Here is a 26,129-nt window from a genome sequence, read left to right on the forward strand (position 1 = left end):
AAAAAAAGGACGGGTCACAAAGAGACCTCCAGGGACCACCCGGAAATCGGGGCAGGCTAAACCCGCTGGGCATTCAGTCCAGTTCCTGGGCTCAGGAGTCAAGACCTGTCACTGAAATGTCCCAGCCCCAGCTGACCTCCTCCCAAATCCTAAAGGTATCCTGAGTCCCCAGAAGGCGGACAGCTCTTCCCCATTCCCATCGCTCGCTACGAGTTCTCCTGGCCAGCCCTCACGCAGTCAGGCTCACCAGTTAACTGGGTCCCGCGCACCATGGTTCAACGACGCTACGTCGCTAGACCAAGGGGTAAAGGCACCACCTTTGGCCACTAAAGTGAGACCCTAAAGCTTTACAGTGTTGAAGAGACAAACAAGAAAATTAGCAGCCAGGGAGAATGAAAGCGGATCCCCTTCCCACCTTGTCAAAAGCCTGAGCTGCACCTTCCCCAGGGGAGTTCTGGAAGCGGAACGAAAAACTGGGCTTGGTTTGGACATCGTGGGCCTTTGCATCACAGAGATCCGTTTCCAGAAGGGAAGGGCCCCGTCTGAACATCCCGCCCCCGGAACCACCCAGCAGGGTCAGTGGAAGTGAAGCTGGGTGCCGGGGAGGTAAAGGAGTTCAGCTGGAGGCAGGGACTCCCGGCAGCCCCTGCTCGCGGGTCAGGCTGCCCTAGCAACTGGGGAAACGCTTGTAGCTTTCAGGGCGGAACAGGGCAGGTGCCCCCCTCTTCCGGCGGGGCTGGTGCTTCTCAGCAAGGGTAGCTCAGCACCCAAACTGGGCCTGGTTTTTTGGTTTTTTTTTTTGCCTCTCAGACTCTCTGGCCACCGAACTCCCTGGCAGAGTGACGGGGCCTCTCGGATGGCCACTGATCTCAGATGGCCACTGATCTCACAGGAATTGGGTTGGAACCAGGAGAAAATGAAGTCACGGGATGGGTTCAGAAAAAAGCAGAAGCGAAAAATGAGATCTGAGCACATGAATTCGCTTCGGCCCTACAGTTCTTTTCAGAGCGGTTTGCTGTAGCCGTCTTACTCCAACAGCGGTCTGCAAGGTACAGCATGGGCCGGATGAGGTCCCCAAAGGAGAGGTGGGACTGCTTGACCTCTCCCCTTCCCTGCTCCCCAACAATCCCATCAGCGATTGGTTAGGCGCCGTGCACGACACAGGGCACTTGAGCATTAATTAGCTCAACGGACTCCTCCCAACTCCCCTACGAGCTAGTGCAGGGGTGACCCTTCTTGAGCAGATGAGGAAATGGGACCCCGAGGTATCTGGTGTCTAGCCCAGGGTCATACAGTCCAGGGAGGGGCAGAGGCAGGGTTTGAATCCAGGCGGGCCAGAGCCCAAAACCCTCGGTCAGCTCTCCGCTCTAATTCACTGGGACCCAGCTTTGCTGGAGGGGCCGGGAGACCCTCTCCTCTATTTTTTGGAGCTCTTCTGTGGGCCAGCCTGGCAGCTCTCACCCTGGGTTCAAAAGGAGACAGGAGAAATCAATCTCTTCTGACTGCTTCTAAGTCCTCTTGCCCCGGAGTTCCCAGTAAGTGGGAGATTAGGGAAGGAAGGTGAGCGACAAGGGGGTCCTGGGAAACGGTGGCCCCAGTAGCCCGGCCTCGTCTCTCAACTCTCACCTATGTTGGGTAGTCAGCTGAGGGGTCGGGGGCTAGAAATTTAAATTAAAAAAAAATTTTTTTTTTTAAGTTTGGGGTTGGAGTGGTTATTCTCAAGGGCTTGCCTTTCTTCGGGGAGGAAGAAGATGGGAGTCAGCATCTCCGAATCTCCAAAGGTTTGCAGGAGAGAGATGCTCTGGTAGGGGTGGGGAGGGGAGGGTGGAGACAGAGAGAGACAGAGACAGAGAGAGGGAGAGAAAGAGAGAGTGAAAACGAGGGAGAGGCAGGCAGTGGGAGAGCTGGGGAGGCAGAGAGAGAAGGGGGAGAGGCTAGGTCCAAAGTTCCCCTGGGTTTTCTCCAGAATTCCACAGTTCTGATGCTCGGGTACTCAGAAAGTGACCGTGCTGTGTTGCTGGACAAGACTCCCATGAGTGACTGGGGCCGAAGCCCGTGAGGGGATGGAGGGAGCAGCCAACGTTGCCGGCGAGGCGAAGGCATAGCCGTGACTGCGGGGTAACAGCCTGTGCCTTTCTCCCGAAGTCGGTCATGCTACATTTCCTGACAGACGGTTCCGGATTTGTGCCCACGCCAGCTGCCACCTTGAGTGCTGCCGATGAGCCAAGCATGCATTGTTACGAGAGGATGACCCAATGACAGGCAGCCACCTCCCACGTTTGGACTGCCACTCTGGTGAACGGGGACTCGAAATGCTGGTTGCCCACTTAGCTGCGCTCCAAATGCCTGTTTTCTGGGTCGTTTGGGAGAGAGGGAGGCAGTCTCAGGCCGAGGAGGAAAGGCGGGAACATGGCTGCTTAAGCCCCCTTCCAACATGGCTACATTGGGAGGCTGAGGTGTCAGCTCTGGGGCAAAGGGGGCTCGCCAGCGAGGCCGGGCAAATGGGGCTCCTCTCCCCACACACCCCCACCATCTGTCTACGTCACCTCCCTTGTGCCCTTGAGCCCGGGCGGTCACTTTCTGCCCCAGCATCCCAGCTGTGGGACCCCTACCGCCCTCCTGGATGGTAGCTGGGACAGGAACACTGGCTTTTAAGTCACAATGCGTTTGGAGAACAACCACAGAACAGCTCAGCCCAAGAAACTGAAACCAAATAGCACGTAAACACGAGACAGAACCAAAGACGAAACGCTCTGGGGGAGAAGGGGACCAGGGTGAACGGGGATGGGAGGGGGAAAAAAAAACGAACTGATCGGTTTTTTCCCCCCCAAAAAACAAAACAAAACAAAAAAACCAAAAAGAATCGTAATAATAATTAAATGAAAGAAAGAAAGAAATACGAAGGAAACCAAAGGAGAAAAACGGAACAGGAGACGAGAAAACACTCCAACAGAAGGCGCTGGGAATTCACCAAACCAAACCGACAAGAGTGGCATGCAGAGAAATTGTTACATTCTCCCGGCATGCATCAGGCCCAAGTTACCATGACGACGAGGAGTGCAAAAAACTTAGCAACAACATTACCAACGGATGCATAGAGGCGACCACAATGCAAGCATCGCATGTGTGCGGCCGGCCCTAGGCCGGGCTGGGCGCGGCTGAAATTTTCGTGTCTTTCTGGGTTTTTGCTCTCGCTTGGCGGTTTTTTTTTTGTTTTGTTTTGTTCGCTTCGTGCTTACTACTCGTATTCCGTCATTTATTGACTCGTTAGCTCTCTGGCTCTCGTTTTCCGTGTGCGTGTCTGTGTGTGTGCGCGTGTGCGTGTCTGTGTGCGTGTCGTGTGTGTGCGTGTCACTTTCGGAATGTAAAAATGTGGGTAAAGAAAGTAAAAAAGAAAAAAACACACCAACCTTCTCGAAGCTCTGAGGGATGTAAAGGGGGTTTGATGCAGAACACAATGACATGGGGAGAAGAGAAAAAATAGGGGAGATACAGAGAGTAAAAAGAGGACTTCCCAAGGCTAAAAGCTGCAATAGTTTGTTGTTTTTTTTTCTTTAAACCAAAAAAAAAAATTAAAATTAAAAAATAAAAAAGAACAGCAATGACCTTTTTTTCTTTTCTTGACATATTACATTTGTCTTCCACGATTTTTTTTTTTTTTTAATTCATTTCTGGAGCGTCTGAGACCCAGGCAAAGATTGGGAGGCTGGACCCCCAAAAGATCAGGGGCTCATGCTGGGGGACCCCCACCTCCAGGGGGCTGAGGACACGGGGGGTCCCCCCCTCGTTGCACCCGCGCTAGAGGCCTCCCCCCCACCCCATGCCTGCTGTCCACGCTCTCTCCTCGAACCCTGCCAGACTTACACACCCCCATCCCAGGTGTTTGTGGAGAAATAAGCAGGTTAGACGAAGACCAGTCAGCGGGAGCCGTGGACGCGCTAAAACTCACCAGCGGTACCACAGCAGTGGGTCGGTGTCTGCCCCCTGCCCACCCTCACGCCCACATCCCCATTCCCTCCCCCCACGAGGCCTCCTCCTCAGAGACAGATGTCAAACCCAAGGTGCAGAACCAAGGAGCGGCTTTGGGGGGGGGCCCGGTGGGGCTGTGCTTGGTGGGGACCAAGCAGGGAGAGTCTGTAGGGGGGAGTGGGGAGGAGCTTCCCGCCTCCCAGCTGGAGAATGGCAGGGGCTTGGTGCCTCGTGTGGGAGAAACTGAGGCCCGGAGAAGTGTGGGTGCGGTCAAGTACACAGGGCCCATCAGGGCAACCCTGGGGCTCGAAGGGGGGCCCTGTTTCCTGGCAGCAGAAGCTGTTTCTACCACGGATCTGATCAGAAACAGCCACAGGGAGGCGGGAGAGGGAGGACAGCAAAGGGAGGAGGAGGAGGCAGGTTACAATTTCTGGAAGACCTGAAGAGAACCAACACAGGGATAAGAGGGGTTGACCCAGGCCTCTGGGGACAAGGGGAGGCTCCCCCCGCCTTCGGCGCCTCTGAAGGGACACCAAGGGACTGAGAAGGAAGTCCGTGTAGACGCTCCCCAGGGCCGCCTTGGGGGATGGGGATGGGGCGCTGGGACAAGGACCCGGTCTCCCGGGCATGACGAGAGCGACCAGCGTCGCTGGCGTGCCGTGCCGGCCGCGGCCTGACGGGGTGCCGAGCCCCAGGCCTGCGTGCCCGCCGTGGCCCCGGCCTCGCTCGGGCTGACGCGAGTCCTTTCCTGAGGGCAACCAGGAGACAAAGAGCACCAGGCTCTGGGACAGCCGAAGGTGCGGGGGCCGGCGGGGGGCGGCCTCGGAGACCCCCCCCAGCTCTCGGATCGAGGGCGCTGCGGGGGGGTGAAGCGGGGAGCTACGAGAGGCCACGGAGTTTGGAGAAGCGAAGCAAGCACACAGCAAAGGGGGGGGCACGGCACGACACACCACAGAAGCCGACTCGGATGGGCGGGCGGGGGCGGGGGGGGCGGAGGCCTGCAGGCTCCCCCAGCCCTGTGGGCCCCAGACTGACCCCCTTGGCCCTGCCCCGTTCCCTCCTGCCTCCCCGCCAAGTCCTGCAGCCCCTGGGGTGTCCGTCCCAGGCACGGGGGTGGTGGGGGATAAGCTAGCCCCCATTGTAGAGGTCAAGAAACTGAGGCCCAGAGACGGACGCCGCCTCACCCAAGGTCCTGCTGGGACCAGGGGGTGGGGGGGGGCCCTCCTGCTCGGGTCTGCAGGGAACAGGGGAGCCCGGAGGCTGTGAGCCCAAGGAAGGAGGGGGGAGCGGGACAGGACGGGTCCCTGCCTTCGAGCTGGATACGGCGTTCCCTACCTCGCACGTAGAGGTTGGCAGGAGAGGAGTAGCGCACGCCGGCGCTGTTGGTTGCCACACACTCATATTTGCCTTGGTCCGTCTCCTCGCTGCTCTCGATCTGCAGGGCCCCTGTGGGGAGAGGGGAGAAAGCCAGGCCAGTCAGGGAGCGCCTGCGCCTGGGCCGGGCAGGCTGTCCCAGAGCCCCGCGCCACCTGTCTCTTGTTCGGTCTGCGCCAGAGAGAGGCAGATGAAAGAGATGAGTTAGCCTGGAAACCCCGGCTGGGCTGCGGGTCCCCTGGCTCGTCTCCCCACCTCCCTGAACTCCAAGCCTAGCCCAGCACCAGTCTAAACGCCCTGCAGTGCCCCGCCAAGGCCTCCGTCCTCGCTGGGAAACCAGGCGGAGCGCCCGGCTGGTGTTTTAGAAACGACCGCCAGGTTTAACTGCGGAGCTGGAGAGGCACGTGTGCCCTCCAGGCAAAGGGGACTAAGCTGGCCTTCATAAGCCACAGCAGTCATCCTCGAGACCCTGGGGCCTCGGGGCGGCCACAAGAGACGCGCGAGTTCAGGAAGCTGGTGGTGGTCCCCCTGGTTTCAGCCGGTGCCCATGTGTAAATGAACACGGCCTGGGCTCCTCGAGTGTGCGTGGAATGACAGATCAAAGCCGGCAGCGCCCGTAGAGAGGCGAGGTTGCCTTTCTTTAAGACTAACTGAAACTTCGGGACTGGGATCCCTCTCACGTTGGCTACGGTAAAGGATGTGGAGGACACACCTCAGGTGTGTTTGAAGTCAAAAACTTGGATTAAAGCCTCCTGCCCCTGAAACGGATTGAAGAGGAACTTAAATTTCCCCCCGGATTCCCCAATGTCATCTAAGCAAGTCCAAATTCACCCGCCTGCTCTAGAACCCCGGGCCTGGATTCAGGATCCTGGTGCTGAGGAGTAATCAAACGAACTTCCTCGGGAGTGTTTGCAGCTACGGTCCTACGCCCAGGGCCACGGCACTCCCGGGTCAATGGGGGAAACTCTGCGAGTGTTTGAAATCAGCGATCTGAATGAAAACCTCTAATACCCACAAGCCAGGATCAAAGAATCTGTTGGTCGTGAGCGAATAAAACTTTAAAGAAAAGGCCACTTGCCTCAAGTATCCTTAAAGTCATGGGCCCAAACTAAAGGTCTTAATGCCTCTGAGTATATGAAATTGGGGCTGATTTGCCCCCTCTCTGTTTGAAACCACAGGCCCAGATCAAACAGGTGACTTCCCACGAACATATAAAAAGGAAAGAACCTTCTTCAGACTGTATGAAGGCACGGGCCTTGAGCAAACATCGCAGTGCCCATGAGTAAATGAGAAGGAGGCTAACATTTCCCCAGGGATTTCTGAGACCACACATCTGGAACAGATACTCATTTTCACAAGTAAATGAAGCTCACTGAACCTCCTTAAGGAGGTTTAAAATCACAGACCTCAGAAAAGACTTGAACACCCACGAGCCAGTAAAAATGAGGCAAATACTTCCACAAGTACGTTTGAAATCAAAGGCCTGGATCAAGGTTCTCGTTTTCATAACCAAATAAAACGGAGTCTGAATCCCAGGCATCCGAGTTCCCGGCACCAGGAGTCCGAAAATCCAGTCCACGCTCCCAAGAAGTCCCCCTTCCCAGCTGTTCGTGGCTGTCCCACGGAAATGACGTGGACCCACAAACGAGGATCCCGAATCAGTTTCTTCGGGGACTGTGGAGGCAGGCTTTTCCCCCTTTTCCCACACTTCTTCCTTTCCCCCAACCTCAAGGCTCTGAGGAGCAGCAGGCAGCCATTACTGTGGCGGCCCAGAGAGGGCCGGGAGCCTGCTCTAGGTCACACAGCATTCCATGGCAAAGCCAGGACTAGATGCAGCCTCTTCCCTAGGGCTCCCACCCAGGCCGATTCCAGTCTATTCCAGTCAGCACTGGGAGGCGGGGGTTTGGCCTTTGAGACTGCCTGTCTCTGCTCCATCGGGCTGGACCCTCAGAGCCAAAGCATGGGAAGACTGAGGCTGGAGAGAAACAAGGCCTGTGTACAGAGCAGCAATCAGCGTCTGGCCCCCAGAGCTCTGGGGGGACATGGGAGGTACGGCCCCTCTCCTGAGGCCAGGTGGCCTGCAGGGCAGCCATGGTCACACTCGGCCCCTCGGCCACACACAGCGACAGAGACACAGAACTGGACAGACACTGGGCAGGGTGGCAAGGGGGAAATACGTAGAAAGGGCCTGGGTGCGGCCCCCCCCATGGAGCCTGGGGGGGCTGGGGGGTCAGCGAGAGAGAGCGTGAGTGGATGGGAGGGTGAGGAGAGAGCCTCTTACCTCGGATCGGAGTGCTTTCTGTAAGGGAAGCAGAGAGAGTCAGGTGAATTTCAGAAGGCAGTCCTGGGGGGCCGGGGGGCCGGGGGGCCCAGGGAGGCCAGGCTGGGCCACAAGCCAGGCCCGTCCACTCTGCCCCCAGGGGCGGGGGCCTGAGCCAGCCCTGAGGGCTTGTCAGTCGGGAAGACTTCCCACAGGAGGCGGCAGTCTCCTGGGGAAGGAGGGACTGAGTCCAGAAGGCCCTCTAGGCTGGTCTTAGGGCTGTCCCTACGGCCCAGGGAGGTCTATGGCCTGGCCTGGCCCAGTTGACTGCCTTCCTTCTGGGCTGAGGGAGGGAGGTCACGGACCTCCCTTTCTTCTTTCCTTCTTGGAAGGGACAGGGAGCGAGGAAGGTCTTGGGAGTCTTGTTAGAGACAGGGGGAGAGGGGTTAGTGCCCCAGGGCTGGGCATTGATAAAGCAGAGGGAAGGCATTACAGACAGGCCAAGTGAGAGGGACAGAGGAGGGCAGCGAGAGGGGAGCGAGGGCGGAGGGAGGGCCCTCCCATCTCCTGAACCTCCAAAAGGAAAAGAGGAAAGGGCGGTCTGCAGGTTAGCCTGGGCGCTGGGGCAGGGGACACCTGCAGACACACACAGAGGGCGGTCCTGGCTTGGAGATCACAGGCCCAGCTCATCTTCCTGGGACAGATCTGGCCCCTCTCTTTCTGCTGATGGACAGCTGAGAATCCCGCCCAGAACAAGTGGAGCCTGGGGACGCTGAGGCCAGGGCAGAGTGAGAGAACACAGCTCCTTCCGACTGGTGCAAGCAAACTGACGGCGAACCGGTGAACCGGTGTCCGGAGAGTCCAGTGAACTGTCACACTGTGAGTCAGAGGCAGGGGTGGGCTGTGAACCCAGCCCAGCCTCCCAGGCTTCTGTATTACCTCTTCGGGAATCCGCAACCCAACAACCCAACGAGACCCCGTTCTCCTCTTTACTTGGGAGGAAATGGGAATTTGCCTAAGGTGGCAATGACTAGATAGGCAGGAATCCAGAGGCCACAGAAGGGGACCTCCCAAGAAGGCCAAACAGCCCAAGGCCACCCTACTGAGAGGAGAGGATATATCTCTTGGGTATTAAAGGTGGTTCTGCTGCTTAACCTGCGGAAAAGGAGAAGGAACTTTCATGGGCCAAGAGCAGTCACTCTTACTCTAGTAAGAATTAGCCCAGCAGTCAGTTTCAGGGCATTCAGGCTGGATGTTGACCAAAGAGGAAGTGCCCCATGCCAGCTCAGCTGGGAAGTCCTCTCTCCTCCTCAGATCCAGCTCCCAAACTTCTGTAAGTTCCCCATTTTCCAGCAGTGTCAAGGCTGGGGGATTGTTAGGTACAAAACTTCACTAGCCCTAGGATTCCTCTCATTTTTCCCTTAGTCCCCATTCTGGGGTCTGACTGGCCTCTTGCGGCCTTTTGTTTTTTCCTCTTTTCCCTTTGGGCTCTTCTCTCTGCAGCCCCCTGGTGCCTGACGGGGGAGGGCTGGGTGGCTGGTGGGGGAGGGGGTCGTTAGTAAACATGCCACGTGGAGTGGGTCACGGTTACTGTCACAGTGGCTGTTAGTCTGGGGGAGGGGGCGGGGGAGGAAGGGAACAAAGAGGGGAGCGTTAGTTGCTGACGTGGTGAACAAATGAGACTTACCAAAGGTTTCTGAACGTTTACAACAGAGGGACAAGAAAAGAGAACAGGACCGTTAATGGGCGTTGTGCAAAAGCCTGTACCCTCACCGGGAGGGGGGCAGGGAGGGGAGGGGAGGGTAACCATCAGATTTTTTATGATCAATAAAGCAGTGGAGGTTCGTTGAGCACCTGGTCTGTGCCAGGCATCTGGTCACAAGCCCCAGCGAGGAGGCGCATTTCATGGCCGAGAGACCCAGAGAAAGAGACCTGCTCTAGGACACAGCGGACGCTGGCTCAGGTGTTGGGCCCCGGGGTCCACGCTCTTCTCTCTACTGGAGGCCGTGAGGGCAGAAGCCAGCAGGGAAACAACCGGATCCTCAGGCTGCCATCAGCCCGCAGCTAAACCCCTCAAGCTGCAAGTATCCTCAGACAGATGGGGGGGGGGGCTGTCTACCCCCCACCCCCCTGCACCCAGGGCAAGGCCCAGGTCTCTTCAGGGAAGAAACCCTAGGCTTAACATCTGTCCCTTCTCAGAGCTTGGGGAGAAGCGGAAAGCAGAGGACAGGCAGATGGACCCTCGGCGGATGCTGATGGGACCGGGCAATAAATAGGGGTGTGAAGAACCAGTGGGAGGCCTTCAGGCAGGGCTGGCTCCAGGGCAGGGGGCTGTCCTCGGAGGAAGGGTGGGGAGGAGAAAGCAAAGTGGTATACCCCAACACGTGTAATCACAGCGGACGGTAACACCCAGGAGGGCACGCGGGCACATCCCTATCACGTGTCTGCACACGTGGGGACTGGGGGCATGGCTGGGAGGGACAGTAACGTGGGCGTGTGTGCAGGAGGGAGAAGGTAAATCCACAGGCAGGCGGCAGGCCCTACGTTGGCCCTCCCGCAGGAAGGTCAGGCTGCCGGCACCGGGAGCCCAGACACAGACACGTGGACTCGTCATGAAGCAGTGCGACAACTGACCCAACACACACACAGCACTCCCCCCACAGACAGACAGACTCACGGATGGGGCACACGGGCAATACGCCGAGACACAGCGTGAAAGCACCCATCCCAAAGGTGACCAAGGCCTCGTGCTCTTCCGACCCGGCTGGGACCCGGACACACAAGCTGGACTGCCTGCCTGTGCCTGTCACGTCCTTGCTTCAGTCTCAGAGACACTCTCTCCCTGCAGCTCTCTATGGCTCCCCGCTACCTGACCTGTCTAAGGCTGCCCACCTCCTCTGGAGATTCTCACTGCATCAGCACTGGAAATTCTCTCTTGCCTTTGCCTTAGACATCTCTCCTCTCCCCTGGCCTGTCAGGGCCCCGCTATATCCTCACTGGACAGGCCCACGGAGAGAAGACACTCTCCCTCTACCACCTTCCATGCCTCCCCACCATCTTGCCTGTCTGTGCCCCATCACAGACCCAGTGGTTAGGCTCTGAAGATGGCCGCCCTCGCCACTCTCCACGGCCCCCCTCACCTCGCCTGTCGGGACCACACCGTGTCCCCACGGCTGGGGCTTTCCATCACTTGGAACATCTGTGCCTCATCAGGACTGCGCTGCTTGGGGACTGGAGACACTCTGCCCTGTGGTGTCCGTAGCTCCCCATCGCTGTGCATACTGGGGTCCGTTATCACCCCACTCAGGCACGGACACACTCCCCTCCTACCATCTGCTGTAGCTCCCCATTACCCCTGCCTGTCCATGCTCCATTATATCCCTGCTGGCTCAGCTCTGAAGACAATCTCCCCACCCTAATGCCCTCCCCGTGGCTACACGCCCCCTCTGCCTTTCTGTCTCCCGTTAGCCCCCAGGGCTTGGGTCCTGGAGACGCTGCCCTCCCCCCCCCCCCCACCGCCCTCCGTGGCTCCTGCATCCTCCCAGCCCCCTGTGCTCACCTGATCGCAGCTGCTTTATGCGCCCGTTGCTGGCACTGGGGTCCACAGGCAAAAAGTCCTTGAACCAGGTGATCTCGGGGTCGGGGTTGCCGCTGGCGGCACAGAGCATGGTAGCCGTCCGCGTCCTCTCCACCACCTTCAGCTGGGGGCCCATGTCGATGTTGGGGAAACCAGGGGGCAGCTGGTCCTCTGAGGGTGGAGACGGGGGAAGAACAGGGCAGGGGGGCTGGTTGCCACACGGCCGACGCTGCTGGGGGTGGGGGCAGGGGACCCAAGTTCAGTCCCTGCCTCGACAGGGCAGCTTCTGTGGCTGCTTGCCACGTGGGGGTCAGTCCCATGGGAGGGAGTGCTGGGGGCGATGGGGGAAGCGAGGGCAGGGTGCACCGGGCCAGACTGCAGCTTCTGGCTCGGGGCCACTCTGCCACCCGGGGGGATGACTGGAGAGGTCTGGGGTTGGGGGGTGGATTCTGATGGTCACACCTGGGGTGGGGACCTAGAATGTCGCTCAACACCCCGTAATGTCCAGGACACCCCCCCCACCCGAGAATGATCCAGCCCGTGTCAGCAGTGACACGGGAAAGACTCTCCCAGCGGGGAAGATGCTGGGTCCTTTACAGCATCCAGAGCTAGTTTTAAAAACATAAACTCGGGCGCCGGGAAGGGGTGGGGGCGGGGCCGAGTCAGTGAAGAGGGCACCTCCTGATTTCGGCTCAAGCCCTGGTCTCAGGGCCGTGGGATCAGCCCCTTGTGGGGCTCCGCACTCAGTGGGGAGTCCGCTTGAGATTCTCGCTCTCCCGCTCCCTCTGCCCCTCGCCCCGTTTTAAAAAAAATAAGAAGTAAATACAGACGTCCGTGAATGGAAGCCCACTACGCTTGCGCCGGACGCCCTTCCAGTGCGGTCCTCACCTCCGGGGGGGACCCAGATCCTGGCCCACACTGCCCCGCCGGCCTCGGCAGCCCCGTCCCGAGCCACCTTCACACTCTCTCCGCCCAGCCGCATGCGCCTCACTGCTCCTCAGAGAGGTCAAGCTCCCTCCTACGTCCCCCTCGGCCTCGGTCTCTGCACCCAGGTGCCCTCAGGCTGGCTCACACAGCGGAGCCACACACCCTCCTGGACTCCAGCACATCTGAGGCCAACTCCATCCTGCTGTGCCTGTGTTGCCCCCACACCCCCACGGCCCAACGCCGGGCCTGGCATACAGTAGGCGCTCAATAAATGCATGAAAAGCTCAGTTCCAGTTGCTGTTAACCCGCCAGAGTCCCTGCGCCTCCAGGCCTCAGTGCCCCTACGCGCTGACCAGGGTCTGGCTTCTCTCCATGGTAAAGGGGGTGGGAGGGCCACCAGGAGGAGAAAATGCCCCTGACGTCTGGTGCCCGGCAGGAACGTGGTCACTGGCATGCCTGAGAACCTCACCGGACTCCGTGACCTAACTGAACTGGCATCACGCCAGGGAAGGGAAGCAGCTCAGGGGGTTACCTGCTCCCCCACCCCCACTCTCCCCCTCCAGCTCCTGACTGCGGGGGCCTTTCGCTCTGATCCCGAACACCCCCAGGTCCACTGTGGTCCTGCCATCCGCAATGGACAAAGGATTCCCCAGGGCCAGGGACGAGGCTCCTTGATGCGAATTTAAACATCCACTCGCTCCATCACAGACCAAAAGGAGCAACCCCTCCCCCAGCAAATTCACACTGAAGCCTGAACCCCAGGACCTCACGGTCTTTAAAGGGGTGATTCAATTACAGTGAGGCCACCAGGGTGGGTCCTAATCCAATCTGACGGGTGTCCTTGCAAGGAGGGGAGATGGGGACACGGACCGGACATGCCGAGGGACGAGCACATGAGAACAGGGGGAGAAGACGCCTAGGAGAGAGGCCCCAGGAGGGACTAGCCCCGCCAACACCCCAGTCTCAGACTTCCAGCCCCCCAGGACCAGGAGAGAATATGTCATTTGAGCTGCCAGATGGCTGGACTTGGTTACAGCCGCCCTGGCAAACCCACGCGGTTCCCACCCCGACCCTGATGGCCAAGTGACAGCAAAACCGATCACGGGCGGGGGCTGGTGAAACTGAAGGCGAACATGCAGGAACGCGGGGAGTGCAAAGCCTAGGAGGAGGGGTGCCCCGTGGCCACCCTCCAGAGACCTCTGACCCTCAGCTCCGCATCTACAGTTTCCACGCGCCGTGCCCTAGAGGAGGAATGCGGAGTGGCTCGGAGCAGCACGGGGCTGGCGGCAACTTAACCAGCTATCAATGGGGACTCATTATCTACACGCTGGGCCACCCATGGGAGCCAAAACAAAGTCCAGACACACTGCTATGTGGACAGGTTCAGAGTGAAAGATGGTATAGATGAAGGGTCAAAAGCTACTGTCCCGAGGCCAAACCCGGCCCTTGGCTTGTTTTTGTCAATAAAGTTTTACTGGCACACGGCCACGTCCCTGTGTCCGCGTCATCTACAGCAGCTTTCCGGCTACAACGACAGAGCTGAGAAGCTGGGACAGAGACTGGACTGCAGTCAAAAATATTTCCTCCCTGGTGTTTTACAGAAAAAGCTGTGTGTCTTCTAGACCAGATGATGCTTATCTGTGTGCACGGAAACGATACACAGAGGTCCAGAAGGAGCAGGGGGCTTGGTGGGTGCTCTGGGGCACGGGACTGGGGGACTGACAAAGAGGTGGCGAGAAACCACCACGCAAGAGAAATCGGAACTCCGGACACACCGTTGGGAGAGGGGGACAGGAGACCAAGACCGGGCAGGGGAGAGGCTGGCGGGGGCAGCACTATTCCCTTCCTCCGGTGGGACAAGAGAGCTGTGGTCCTGGTCCAGGGGTGCATGGAGGGCCAAGTCCCAGTCCTAAGTGCTGAGCACTTTGTACCAAGCACTCCACAGGTAAGTTGCCGTGCCCTCCTCCAAAATGGGACCTATTTCACAGAGGGGGAAACTGAGGCTCAGACAGACACACGGCTGCTCCAGCTCATACAGCCAGACACAGCCAATTTGTACCCAGGCCTGGCTAAGCCCGGAGGAAGCTGGGACGGACCAGCTTAGGCAGCCCCGGCCCCCAATCCCGGGACTGGACCTACTCGAATCTGAGGAGGAGGGGCTGGACCCTGTTCCAGGTGGGTCAGGCCCTGATAGTCCTTCCTGGGCCTGAGGCCTGAAGCCCACAGGTGGTTCTGATTGGCTACCCATGACGTCACTGGAGGTTAAGGCCAAAACCACCGGGCCTGGCTTCTTGGCACTCCAGGCCTGCATGTGCGGGCCTGCTCACCCCAGAACGGAGCCACACCCCACGCAAGCTGGCACGTGAGCACTTACCCTGCGTGCCTGCGGCCCCGGGGACCCTACCACTGCGCGCGTGGGTGGCAGCCAGCGGTGGGGGGGGGCTGGGTACCAAGAGCTCCTAATTAAACAAAAATGTTCATCGCGTACCACATTGTGCCCGATTCCTCGGAGTTTAATTAAAACAACAGCAAGGGAGGCGTGAGCAGGGTCCACAATCAGAGGGCGGGGGAGGGAGGCAGGAAGAGCTGGCCCAGCAACGGTAGGGAGAGCCCTGGGACTCAGGGCCCCGGGAGTGGGGGGGGGGGGGCGCGGGAGGACAGGCGCTCCTGGGTCAAGGGCCCGGGGCTGGGCATCCAGCCCAAGCACCACGTCCTCCAGGCGGCCAGAAAACAGAGCAAAGCCAAGGAGGCCTTGATGGGGGCGGGGGTGGGGGGGGTTGCAGGGAGCACAGACGGCTCTTTCCCAGACTCCCAGCCACTGGGCGGTTAATAGATTCACAGCATGTCCTTTTAACTCTCTGAGCGCTCACAATGGAGACTGGCACGGGGGAGCGGGAGGCAGGCTGTTCCGTCTGTGCCCGGGAAAGGTCAGGGCAAGCCTATCTGCTGGGAAGAGGCGAGGCGGGGCGGGCCAGGCCTGGGGCGAGCTACCTCCCTGCCCCTCTCCTCCTGGCAGCCGGACAGGCTCCAGGACCCACGCGGAGGAAACTATGGGGCCTCTTGTTAAACAGCCTGGATGCGCCAAGCGCTCCGAGGGAGGGACCCCGCGCAGGCTGCACCCCAAGTCCAAGACCAAGTGCCCCAGGGGCAAGGTTCCGCCCACCCCGGCTGTGTTGCCCTGGAGAGGCTTTAGCATGCCAGCCGGGGCGCCCCAGAAGGGCTGGTGGCAGTCGCCCCGCTAAACTTGGAGTATGGACAGCGACGCTGGGGGAGCTGGAGTCAGCCAAGAGCTGGGTCCCGGGGGGGTGTGTGTGGGGGGGGAGCCTCTCCCGTGCATGCGCCACCTCCCTGGACCACGTGGCGCCCCCTCGCGGTGAGCCTCATTATTCCCCACCCGGGAGGTGAGGGGTCACAGCTCCCAGGAACTTATTAACTTGCCCAAGGTCACAGCTAAAGAGGCTCACACCCCCTTGCCACAGAGCAGGCAGGAGGGAGCAGCGGTGCGGGGGAAGGGGAGAGGGAGGGGGCTGTGGGGGGGCTGTCTGAAGGGTGCTGTTTTACAAGGAGAACGCGATTTCCTGATGCCCCCCCACCCCTCCACGGCTAGCCAGCCCGGCAGTGTTCCCGAAGGATCTGTGCGAATGCACGGGAGGCGGTGGGCAGCTGTCTGTGCCTGTCCAACATCTATTCCTCCTTTGTCCCTTTGGTGGACCCGCCCCTTGCTGACCCTGTCTGTGTGGGCCGACACACCCCTGACTCCAGGAAGGACTCTCCCAATGGGAGTATTTGTTCCTCCGGCCACAGTAACTGGCTCAGGGATGGCTATCTAACCCAGCCGAGGCAAGGAGCCATCGTCCCAGACCACCTGGTCCTCTCTTTGGGTTAAGGGCCTGGGAGCCTGGAGCTACTGGGATCATCCCACTGAGGACAGTCACTATGGAAGAAAACAAACCCAGAGGCAGAGAGACGGTGAGACCTAAGAACACTGCATGAGTTCCTGGATCTAGCCGAACCTGAAGCTGCCGCCTCCACGGGCAGTCTCATTACAGAGATCAATGAATTTTCTTTCTTATGTGAACCAGTTTGAGGTGGATCAGTCTCTTGTAATCAGAGCAGCATGATTAAGATGAAAAATGGGAATGACACCAGTTCCTCAACACCACTCTTTCCTGTAAAAGCTCAATAAATCCCCACTGGCAGGCTCTGGGCCACACTGGCCTAATGGGCTGGGGAAGCGAGATCAAGGTCCACCAAGGAGAAAATCCAAAGCAACATTTTCAATGATTCAAAAGCCTGGGGCCTGGTTCCTCCCCCACCCATCTGAAGGAGCCCAGTACCTCGGAGGACAGTGAGCTTGGCGTGGACCGTGACCTCCCCGACGGAGTTCTGGGCCACGCACTCGTACACGTTCTCATCCCGGGGCGTCCGTAGCGGCTGGATTCTCAGCACGGCCCCCGCGCTCTGGTCAAACTCGATTGTCTGCCACAGGCAGGGGAGAGAGAACAAGGTGAGGCTGGACCCGGGCCCAGGTCTATGCAAGCAGAAGGGCCTGTGTGTACGTGGCTGTGTGAAGAGCACAGGCCGGTATGTGTGACAGGCGTGGTGAGGCATGTTGGCTGCAGAAGCACGTGCGTCTGATTGTGTGTGTGTTACGGGGTGGTGCGTGAGGCTCCGTGTGTGAGATGGGAAAGAGAGCGTGTAACCTTGCTCAGGGCCACACAGTACACGGCCGGCAAAGAAAGCCAGCCTGACCGGGCCCTCACTAAGCACGCAGAACGGGGGCCTGGCCGGGAAGAGGTGAGAGCGGCCGGAGGCGTGGCTGAGCGTGGCTGAACGTGGCTGAGCCGCTGGGGCCCCGTCTTGGGAGAGGGTCCTGGCCCCCAGACTGTCTCTCCTCACCCCTGACTCACCTCAAAGCGCTGGGAATTGACCTTCTTGCCTTTCTTATTCCAGGTCACCCGTGGCTTGGGGTCGCCCGTGGCCTGACACACGAAGGAGGCCACACCCCCTGACACACCAATCTGGTCCTTGGGTTCTTTGATGAACCTGGGGGGCTCTGGAGACAGAGCAGGAGGAGGAAAGGTCTGGTGGGCCCAGGCATGAGCCCAGGAGCCCATGGGGCCATGCAAACCCGCCCTCCCTCCTCACGCCCACCCCAGAGACCACAGTCACACACACTCACATTTACTTCCAACCTCACGTGGGCCACAGAGGATGGTGCAAGGGGACCCCTCCCCCAAAACTCTGGGGTCCTCAGATTTAGCACCTGGAAGCCCCCTGTGGGGTGTCCAGCCAACCCTGGATGATCCCTGGCCCGGAAAAGACTTGCAAGGAGATAATCCCCTGGTGGGACACGTGGGGAAACTGAGGCATCGAACAGGGAAGCAGGGGATGACCAAGGGATCTGAGGTCGCAGCCTGCATTGGAACCCAGGGCTCCAGCCTCTTAATCTGTGGGAGGCGTCCAGACAGGAGGGGCCGGCACTAGAAAGCAGGAGCTCAGAAAGGCTGATCCGGGTTCGGAGGTATAAGATGCTGACAACCAGGAGAGCAGGCGCTTATTGAGCGCCTAGTGTATGCAGCGGCGTAGTTCGGTAACATCTAACTTTGAGGATGCCGAGCGAAGCCTTTGCTTGGACACACACAGCCGCCGCCGGCGCAGCGGGGGTTTGAACCCGGCTGGCTTCGCAGGCCACACTCCTGGCCCCTCGGGGAGATCTGATGTACGAAGGCTCTCCCGGAGAGTCTCCAGTGGGGCCTGCGGGGTCTTTGACCACCAGCAGCCTCCGCGCCGCGCGTGGACAGGCCACTGCACCCTGGGCAAGTACTTGCACTCGCATTCTCGGTTCTGACTTCACACGGTCACCGCGGGACGGCCCAAGGCGATCCTGGCTCGCCACGCGCTGTTGGGACTGCTACAGCGGAGCGCAGGAAGGGAATTCAGCGACTCCTGAGGTTTTTCGAACGACAGATTCAAGGGCTGCGGTGGGTTGGCGAGGCCCTCCGGGAAGCCACCTCGCTATCCGATAAAAGGGGACGGACTACGTGTCCTCGGGGCCGCCCCGAAGTGGGACTCTGGGCAGCAGCACCAAGGGACAAAGGGGCTTTCCTACCTCCTAGGGCAGGAACAGCAAGATCTCAACAGCAAAGGGCAGAGAGTGCAGTGGATGTTACTATTTGCTCAGTTGGTGGCTCAGATGGTGGGCAGAGGGCTGGCAAGCATGCGCATTCATAAAGGCTGCCCCAGGAGAGAAACCAGGTGGCCCCCATTTGGACCTGGGTCTTTCTGTGCGAGTCTTAGGTTCCCATCGCCTCCAAGGCTCGAGCCTGATCGGGATGTTTTGCTGAGCCCCGGGCCCTGCCTGCCCTGGTGGCCCCTCCTCCAAGCCTCAGGAATGGCAACAGGGGTCCTGCGTGTCACAGAGGAAAATCACTGTGGCCGGGTCAGGAATCTTACTTGGGGGAAATCCTCTCTTGGGAGCCCCTGGAAGGAAGTGGAAGGAAGGGCAGAAGTGATCTCCAGGAGGCATCCAGCTGCCTGTTTATGACTCCAAGCTGGGACACACCCCCAGCAGCCTGCCCTTGTGTGTGGGGGGACAACAGCAGGGAGCCCCTGCTGTTCTTTCTCCGCTGGAGTCCCTCCTCCCTTCATCTGGCAGCTTCTACCTCAGCGAGGCCAGCACCTCCCCCAGGGAGCCTTCTCAGATTACCACAGGCTGGGTCAGGAGCTCCTCCGACCCCCACCACGGCCTGGACATCCCCCATCACAGCCTTGGGCGTGGTGTGCCAAAATCGCTTGTTATCCCGGGTGGGCATGGGGTCCCCGGGATGCCACCACACCTCTCTGGTGACCTGGTATGGCCACTGAACACGGGACCCCGTGTAACAGCCCACTCGCTCCCGAGATCCTCCCTCTCAGCCCATCTCCAGGTGGCTCTGGGGTCACAGAGAGCCTAGAAGAGCCCTGTCCGCTCACCACACCCCGATTAGAAAATTTCTATAGATGCTTGGATTCTCTCCTTTGGATGAACCCTCCCCTCCTCTTTTTGGCAAAGGGGCCCCGACACAAGACAGATGCCCTGGGGTATGGCAGCCACTTGCGGGGTCCTGGGCCAGGTGACACTCAGCGCTATTCTTGTACCTGGATCACAGAGAAGCAAAACTGAGGGTCAGGGAGAACGAGAGATGTACGCAGGGTCACTCAGCTCGTGGTGGACGGGGGCTGGGAATCCACCGGGGGCCGAAACCAGGGACCTACCCCCAGCAAGGCCACGTTTGGTAAATAGGGTTGTGGGTCCTCATCCCTGAGAGCACACCCCAGGTGTCTCCCTGTCTTCGCACCCCCAGTACGGAGGCTGGGAAAGAGCCCGAACTCTGTTTTTCCACTCCGGACTCTAGAGAGGAGAATCCAAGGCCCGCGCGCGCGGGAGACCCCCCCCCCCACCGCCTGTCCCCTCCAACCCCGCCTGTCCCCTCCAACCCCGCCTGGGCCAGCCCCACGGCATCCTGGGAAGGCCCCACGGGACCTGAGGCCCTTTCTAGAGCAGCAGTCGCTCCTCTTGGCGTTAGCTGCTGGTTTCAGCTGCCCACATGGGCTCTCTGTGGCCTGACGGCCCCCACCCTCCGTGGCTCCCCGGGGGCCCGGGCCATTCCCTGAAACTGGCTGGGCAAATCACGGTGGGTCCCAGAGGACGGAGCTCCTGTGACACAGACCCGCCCCTGGAGGCAAGATGCCTCGGCCTTGGAGAGGCGGACCTGGGCTTGAGTGTAGGGCAGTTCAGGACACCTAAAGTAACACAGTAACAGTGCCTGGGCTGAGGGGACACCCACTGGGCCTGCTTCAGATGCACACCAGGTGCTAATATCCTGGGTCACCTCCCTCCTCCCTCTCACTGCTCGCCTGAACCAGCGTCTTCACCTCGCCCTGCTCCCCCAGCTCAGGCCCTCAAACCCCCCCCCCAGCCCCCGCAATAGCAGGGACAACCCACAACTGACAATGCTCCTCACAACAACCACCAGAGGGCGCTGGTGAGCAGGCAAATCTCTGTTCTACTGCCCCTCTAGGGCTCCCACCTCCGGGGGGATAGAAGCCCAAGCCTCCTCTGAAGCCCCCTGAGGCCCTGCAAGACCTGCTCTGGCTCCTCCCTACTCCTCCCTCCTCCCTCTCTCCCCCTCATCCTCCGCTCCAGCCACATGGGCCCCCTGGCTGTTCTTCCAACACCCTGGGTCCTGCCCCAGGCCCTTTGCACATACTGCTCTCTCTGCTTGGGAGTTTCCCCCACACACGCACAGGGTGCACTTCTCAGCTTCTTTAGGTCTCTGCTCAGAGGCCACCTCGCTGAGACCTTCCCTCATGTTCTCCCACGCCCTCAACCCTCACCTCACACCCACATCCCCAGCATGTCCACCATCCAACACACTTAGTGCTTCTCCCTCGTGAGATTATGAGCTCTGTAAAGGGGTGGGATGTCTGTTTCATCCCCAGTGGCTAAACCAGGGCCCGGCACACAGTAGGTGCTTATTAAAAACACACTGAATGAATGAGACCACAAGTCGCCATGGTCACACAACAGAGCCAGGATTTAAACCCAGGCCAGGGCAGTCTCCAAATCCCGCAGCCTCCCTCAACCACCATGGGCTTCCGGCTAGGGCAGCCTCAGTTTCTCCAAGGCTGGTAATTATCCCTGGAGCAAGCATCAAAGGAGTAAACTTATTATTTATTATAAGTTAAACCAGCGATTTTCACCCGGGGCGGTGGAGGCGGTGCGGGGGGAGTGAGACGTTGCCTGCAGACGTCTGTGGTCATTGTCATCAGGATTGGGGGAGTTCCTGGCATGGAATGGGTGGGGTCAGGAATGCTGCTTGACACCCCCCCCCCCCAGTGCCTGGGATGCCTCGCCCCAGGGCACGATCCAACCCTGCCTTAAATGAACAAGCAAAATGCTAAAATGCTTGTGGTCTTTGACATGCTGTTCCCACTGTGGGGAACAGAGCCCAGGAACACACAGGCCCCACAAAGAGACTAGACAGATCCCAGCCCAGCCGCGGCTTGTGGCTACTTCCTGGCTGTCATGAAACCTCGCCTTGGCTCAGTTTCCCCATCTGTACAATGGGAACGATGAGAACAGTATTCATCCCATCAGGCTGATCTGAATGTGTTAGGCTTCCACTAAAAAGACAACATGAAAACAGGAAAAGGCACATCACGCTGAGGCAAGTGTGTGTGTCTCTGGTGTTCTTGTCCAGTGGCCATAATTATTGTGCTCGTGGGAGCATGGGATTGTGGGCCTACTACGTGACAGGCAGCATTCTCATGTGTCTTTGCCACGGGAATGCTGAGGTGTGGATCTGTTATGAGTCTCATTCAGTCAAGGTGGAAATGGCAGCTGAGAGAGGTTGAGTCACTAGCCCAAGGTCACACAGCAGGTTGATGGCAGAGTCAGGATTCAAACCCAGACTAACTACAGTTGCCACTTTCTTTCCTGCTGGCCTGACCTTGTGCGTCCCCATGGGCCTGAGTAACACCACCTCTAGGCACCCCCCGTGGTTAAGTTTGGCCTTGGTGTCGGGACCAGGATGAGGGAAAGGACCCTCATCCTTTCCATGCTACATCCAGAAACAAAGCCTTGCCCACCCCAAACTACACCAAGCCCTTTCTTCACCTCCAGGCCTTTCTGTGGGCTACCGCCTTCTCTGGTAATGCCCTTTCCGCCAGCAAACTCTTACACAGCCGCAAAGCCCCAGCTCCAATGCCCTCTTTCCCAAGAAGCCTCTCCTGGCTCCACCTGGGAGGGTTTGGTTGCCTTGTATCTGCCACCCAGGGGCCTGGTGGAAGGTGAACCCTGTGGCTTCAAGCAAGTCCCTCTGAGCCTCAGTTTCTCTCACTGCAAAATGGGGAAGGGAATGGAACCATCCGGCTGGAGGGAGGTGAAAGAGGTCAAGTCTGTACTTGGCAATGCCCGTGGTACAGAGCTAACGCTGGGGAAATGGCCATCATCGTCGTCATTACCAAGACTGCTTTTAATACCATCATTCCTATTGGCCTCTGCGCCTCCCAGGACCCGCATCCAGCAGGCACTTTGCTCAGCCTCCTTCGTGGGGCACACAGGCGCTGCGTGGCCACACCTGGGGCCCCGGGGAGGAGGTGGGGACACACGCACTCACACGCGCAGACACAGACTCAGACGCGCACACGTCCCGCACCAGACTCTTACCTTCTGCTGCGCAGCCTCCGACCAGCAGGACCACGAGGAGGCCCACGGGACCAACCACAGATGCCACGCCGGGGCCCCAGGCAGGCGCCATGCTTGGTAGCCACCTGCAGCCTCAGGCCTCCGCCCTAGAGGGGGACGGTCCCCCCCCCCGGTCCCTCAAAAAGAGGCCTCGAGCCGAGCCGAGCGTCAGACGGGGCAGCGTCTGCAGAGACAACGGAGGCACAGTGAGAGGGGAAGAGGAGAAGCCATCCGGGGGGCCTTCATGGAGGTGGCAGCGGGAGGATCACAGAGGGACGGAGGAGAGGGACGGAGGAGAGGGACGGGGTGGGGGGAAAGGGTTGCAGGACAACGAGGGGGGTTCGCAGGGCGATGATGGGGCAGAAGGAAAGGGCTGAGCCCCTGCTGAAGGTCTGTGTCCCCCACATCCCTGCTCTGAGTCCCACCCTCCCTGGGACAGTGCTAGGAGTCCAGGCCTTCGGGAGGGGATTTGGCTACAAGGGTGGGGCCCTCGGGAATGGGTGCAGTGACTTGTAAAAGAGATGCCACGGGGTTCCCTTACCCCCTCTGCCTCACAAACACAGGGCGACAAGAGGGCCGGCTGGGAAGCAGGGAGTGGCCCTCACCAGACCCCAGCTCTGCCGGCACCTTGATCTTGGACTCCCGCCTCCAGCCCCCAGAGACAGCCACATCTGCTCTCAGGAAGCCACCCGGCCTATGGTATCTCGGTCAGCAGCCCCAGTGGACGGAGACAGCCCGCAGCCACCCGCTGACGGCTGACTGCAGGTAAGCCTCCGCTCTGAGGGAGCCGGGACCTCAGACCCCCACTGAGCACCCAACCAGGACTGGGCACCAGCTCCGGGGTCCTGAGTACCTGCTGCTGCCCTCCTGGGCTGGGCCTCTGGAAGGACGAGGCTCCAGCGACTGCTGCCGGCTGTCTCTGCACCCCACCTCGGCCCCTGCTCGGCCCACGGACGGATCTGCCCCCCACACACCTGTCAGGCTCTGCCCCCTGCCCTGTTCTAAAGCCTCTGTGGCTCCCGCTGCCCCCAGAGGAAGCCACTCCTGCTGATCTCACTTCCTCCTCTCCTGGAGGGGTAGCCGGGCAGCCTGAGCTCAGTCCTGCCCGCCGGCCTCTGCCCTTGCTGGGCCTTCTGCCGGGACTGCTGTCCCCCCAGCACCTGTGATGGCTCTCAGTTGTCACTTCCTCCGGTAGCGTTCCCGCCCCCCACGCCCGCGCCCCAGTCCACATCCCACAGCCTCAGTCGTGAGTAAGGCCATCCTCCTCCCCGCTTTAGCCCAGTTTGCAAATTACATGTGAATGTTAATCACTCCGAGTCTGTTTCTCCCACCAGCATCTAAACTCTTCTAGGATAGAAGACTCCCTCCTCATCGGGGCCAAAGCCCCTCCCCGGTCTCCACTGTGGCCAGAGCCGGGCAGAGACGCGGCCTCCACGGCCCGGTCAGCCCCACACCCATCCCAGGCCATGCCCCGGGCGGGCCCCGGCCACGACCACAGGGACGGGTGCCATATAATGATGGGGCAGCCCCTGTGATTCTGGCTCCCAAAATACCCAGCTGCGGTCACCTCACCCAGCCCCAGAGAGGCCCCAGGAGGAGGCTGGGCTGCTGGCGGCCTGGTCATGGCTCCGAGATGGGGGTGGGGAAGCCAGGATGGGAGAGGGAGGGTTGCAGCAGGGGCGGGACTCAACCTGCACATAGTCAGACCACAAGCACAGGCAGATCAGAGAACACGTGGGTCCACGCAGAGCCCACAGGTAAACAGTGTGACCAGATACGTGCACAGGGTCACGGTCGGGCAGACGACACACACACGGTCGGGCTATAGGCGAACAACCACGGGGGCCGATGAGAGGTCTGTGGCGCGCAGACGCGTAACCAGGACGCACGGACCTCAGACTCAGATGTGTGCACGCAGCCAGGCCACGGGGGCCGTGGCCGTGGAGGCGGCACAGAGCCAGGCCACGGAAATGGGCCATGGAGGCTGGACGCCGCGCCTGTGTGAGCCAGACCGTAAATGCAGGGGCTCAAGCCAGACCCCTTGTCTGAGGACAACAGCACACAAGTCGCAATCCTGGACACACTTAGATGGAACCAGCTGCGGACCAGGCGGGTGGACAAGAGAAGCCTAGGGCACGCCCCTTCACCCCATCAGCCGTGCCCCAAGAGGAAGGTGGAGGCCCCAGATGGGGAAAAAGCCCAGAGGCCATTGGCGCCAGGGTGACCACGGCAGCTGGCCCCACCCACAGACAGACACACATCTGGGGGGCACATCGGAGCGGGGGGCTTTGGCCCAGACCCCTTGGGTCAGCCAGGCCGGCCCTCAGAGGGCCTCTGGGGAAACTGAGGCCACACAGAAAGCCCGCAGCCCAGGGGGGCTCACACTCGGGGCCGCTAGGCCCACCAAGGACCCCCAAGAAGGAGGGACCTCCAGCTCGACTTCGGCGTCCTCCCACAGAATGCGGGCCTGGGAAGGGGCCACCCGCACAGAAGTGACCTCCTGCTTCAGCCATAGCCATCTGCCCCGCTCCCCTCACCCCACAAGAGCCCGGGCATCCGCCTTTCAGAACAGAGCATCCCCTAATTACCCCGGGGGCTCAAAGCCCCCGCCTTGCAGGGCCCACGCCTTCTGGATGTCTGGGCAGGATGGGGCTGATCCGGGCGTGGGCTTCTCCAACTCTGCCACTCCAGCCTGCTGCGGGAGGGGGGGCCCCTGCGCTTGGGGCCGCCGGGGCCTGGACCATCCCACGGGAATGGGGGTGAGAGGCGGGGGCAGACTGGCGGAGGAGAGGGCCATGCACCACATGGAAGAGGAATACTGCCGAGGTCTCTCAGGACCCTGTCCTCCCCAAGCAAGTGGCCACGCTGGCAGCAGGCCCCCGCCCCGCCCCATCCTCCTGTCCCTCCCTCTCCCTGGAGGACTCTGGGTGGGGTGTCCCACCAGGGGCCAGGGAGGAATATAAGCAAGTGGTCTCAGCTCTGCCCGGATCCGTCCCATTTCCTGCCCCTTCTTCCCCTTCCACCTGGGTGCAGCCCCGCCGTTGCCCACAGGGACCAACGCAGCCATCGCCTGCGGTCGCCCCCATGATCTGTCCTCCCCCTGAAGCCAGAAGGTGCCTGAGTCAGGTCCTGCCCTCCTCTGTCCACAGCCCTCCAGGGCTCCCACCTCCCTAGGGTAAAAGCCCAAGTCCTCCCCTGACCCCCTAGACCCTGCACAATCTTCCCCATTCCCTCCCTGCCCTCTCCTCCCTCCCTCTGCTCCAGCCACACAACCCTCACTCTTCCTGCCCCAGGGCCTTTGCACGTGCTAGGCCCGCTGCCCAGATTTGATATTATTTAGCTGGCAACGAAAGGGTGAATGGGAACGGGGGGGGGGGGTGTCCCCACACAAGGAGCAGCATGAAGGGCAAGAAGCAGAACCCAGAGACCCTAGGAGAGAGATCAGGGCAGAGAGGTAGATACGGGCTGGACCCACAGGGCGTCAAGGAGCCCCTGGCAGCTCTGGGCTGGGAGGGACATGGCTGGGTTGGCCCTGGCCAAGCTGCCTCCCTGCCCCCACTTGCAGCAAAGCAGCCTGGGCCACCACCTCTGCCACTGCCAAGAAAAGGAAACTGAGGCAGGTACCTTGGGGCCACATGATGCCTCAATCCCTGAGTTCCCAGACGATGGTGTGGCCGCTAACAAGGGAGAAGTCCCCTGTGGGAGTCACAGAGAATAACCTGGATAGCAAATGAGTCTGGGCTTCGGGGAGGGTGGAAAATGGCCTGTGGGCCTGGAACTGAGGGCCAAGG

The 26,129-nt window shown here is 60.1% G+C and overlaps 1 protein-coding gene across 12 annotated transcripts in view; it reads right to left on the reverse strand.

The window, feature by feature from the left end:
• Positions 1-26,129, reverse strand: part of PTPRS (protein tyrosine phosphatase receptor type S) — a 94,006-nt gene that overhangs the window by 34,768 nt on the left and 33,109 nt on the right. For 6 of the 12 annotated variants that reach the window (XM_045990106.1, XM_045990108.1, XM_045990103.1 and 3 more), the window contains exons 2-7: positions 22,321-22,522; positions 17,018-17,163; positions 16,445-16,586; positions 11,163-11,351; positions 5,305-5,415; positions 3,411-3,422 (exon numbers count right to left, since the gene is read on the reverse strand). In XM_045990106.1, the coding sequence (XP_045846062.1) occupies positions 3,411-3,422; positions 5,305-5,415; positions 11,163-11,351; positions 16,445-16,586; positions 17,018-17,163; positions 22,321-22,411 (691 nt within the window). In that variant the 5' untranslated portion in view covers positions 22,412-22,522. The remainder of the gene's footprint in view (positions 1-3,410; positions 3,423-5,304; positions 5,416-11,162; positions 11,352-16,444; positions 16,587-17,017; positions 17,164-22,320; positions 22,523-26,129) is intronic. The other 6 variants (XM_045990105.1, XM_045990112.1, XM_045990110.1 and 3 more) reach the window with 1 other exon arrangement.

Source organism: Meles meles, chromosome 20, assembly GCF_922984935.1.
Source record: "Meles meles chromosome 20, mMelMel3.1 paternal haplotype, whole genome shotgun sequence".
Lineage (NCBI taxonomy): Eukaryota > Metazoa > Chordata > Mammalia > Carnivora > Mustelidae > Meles > Meles meles.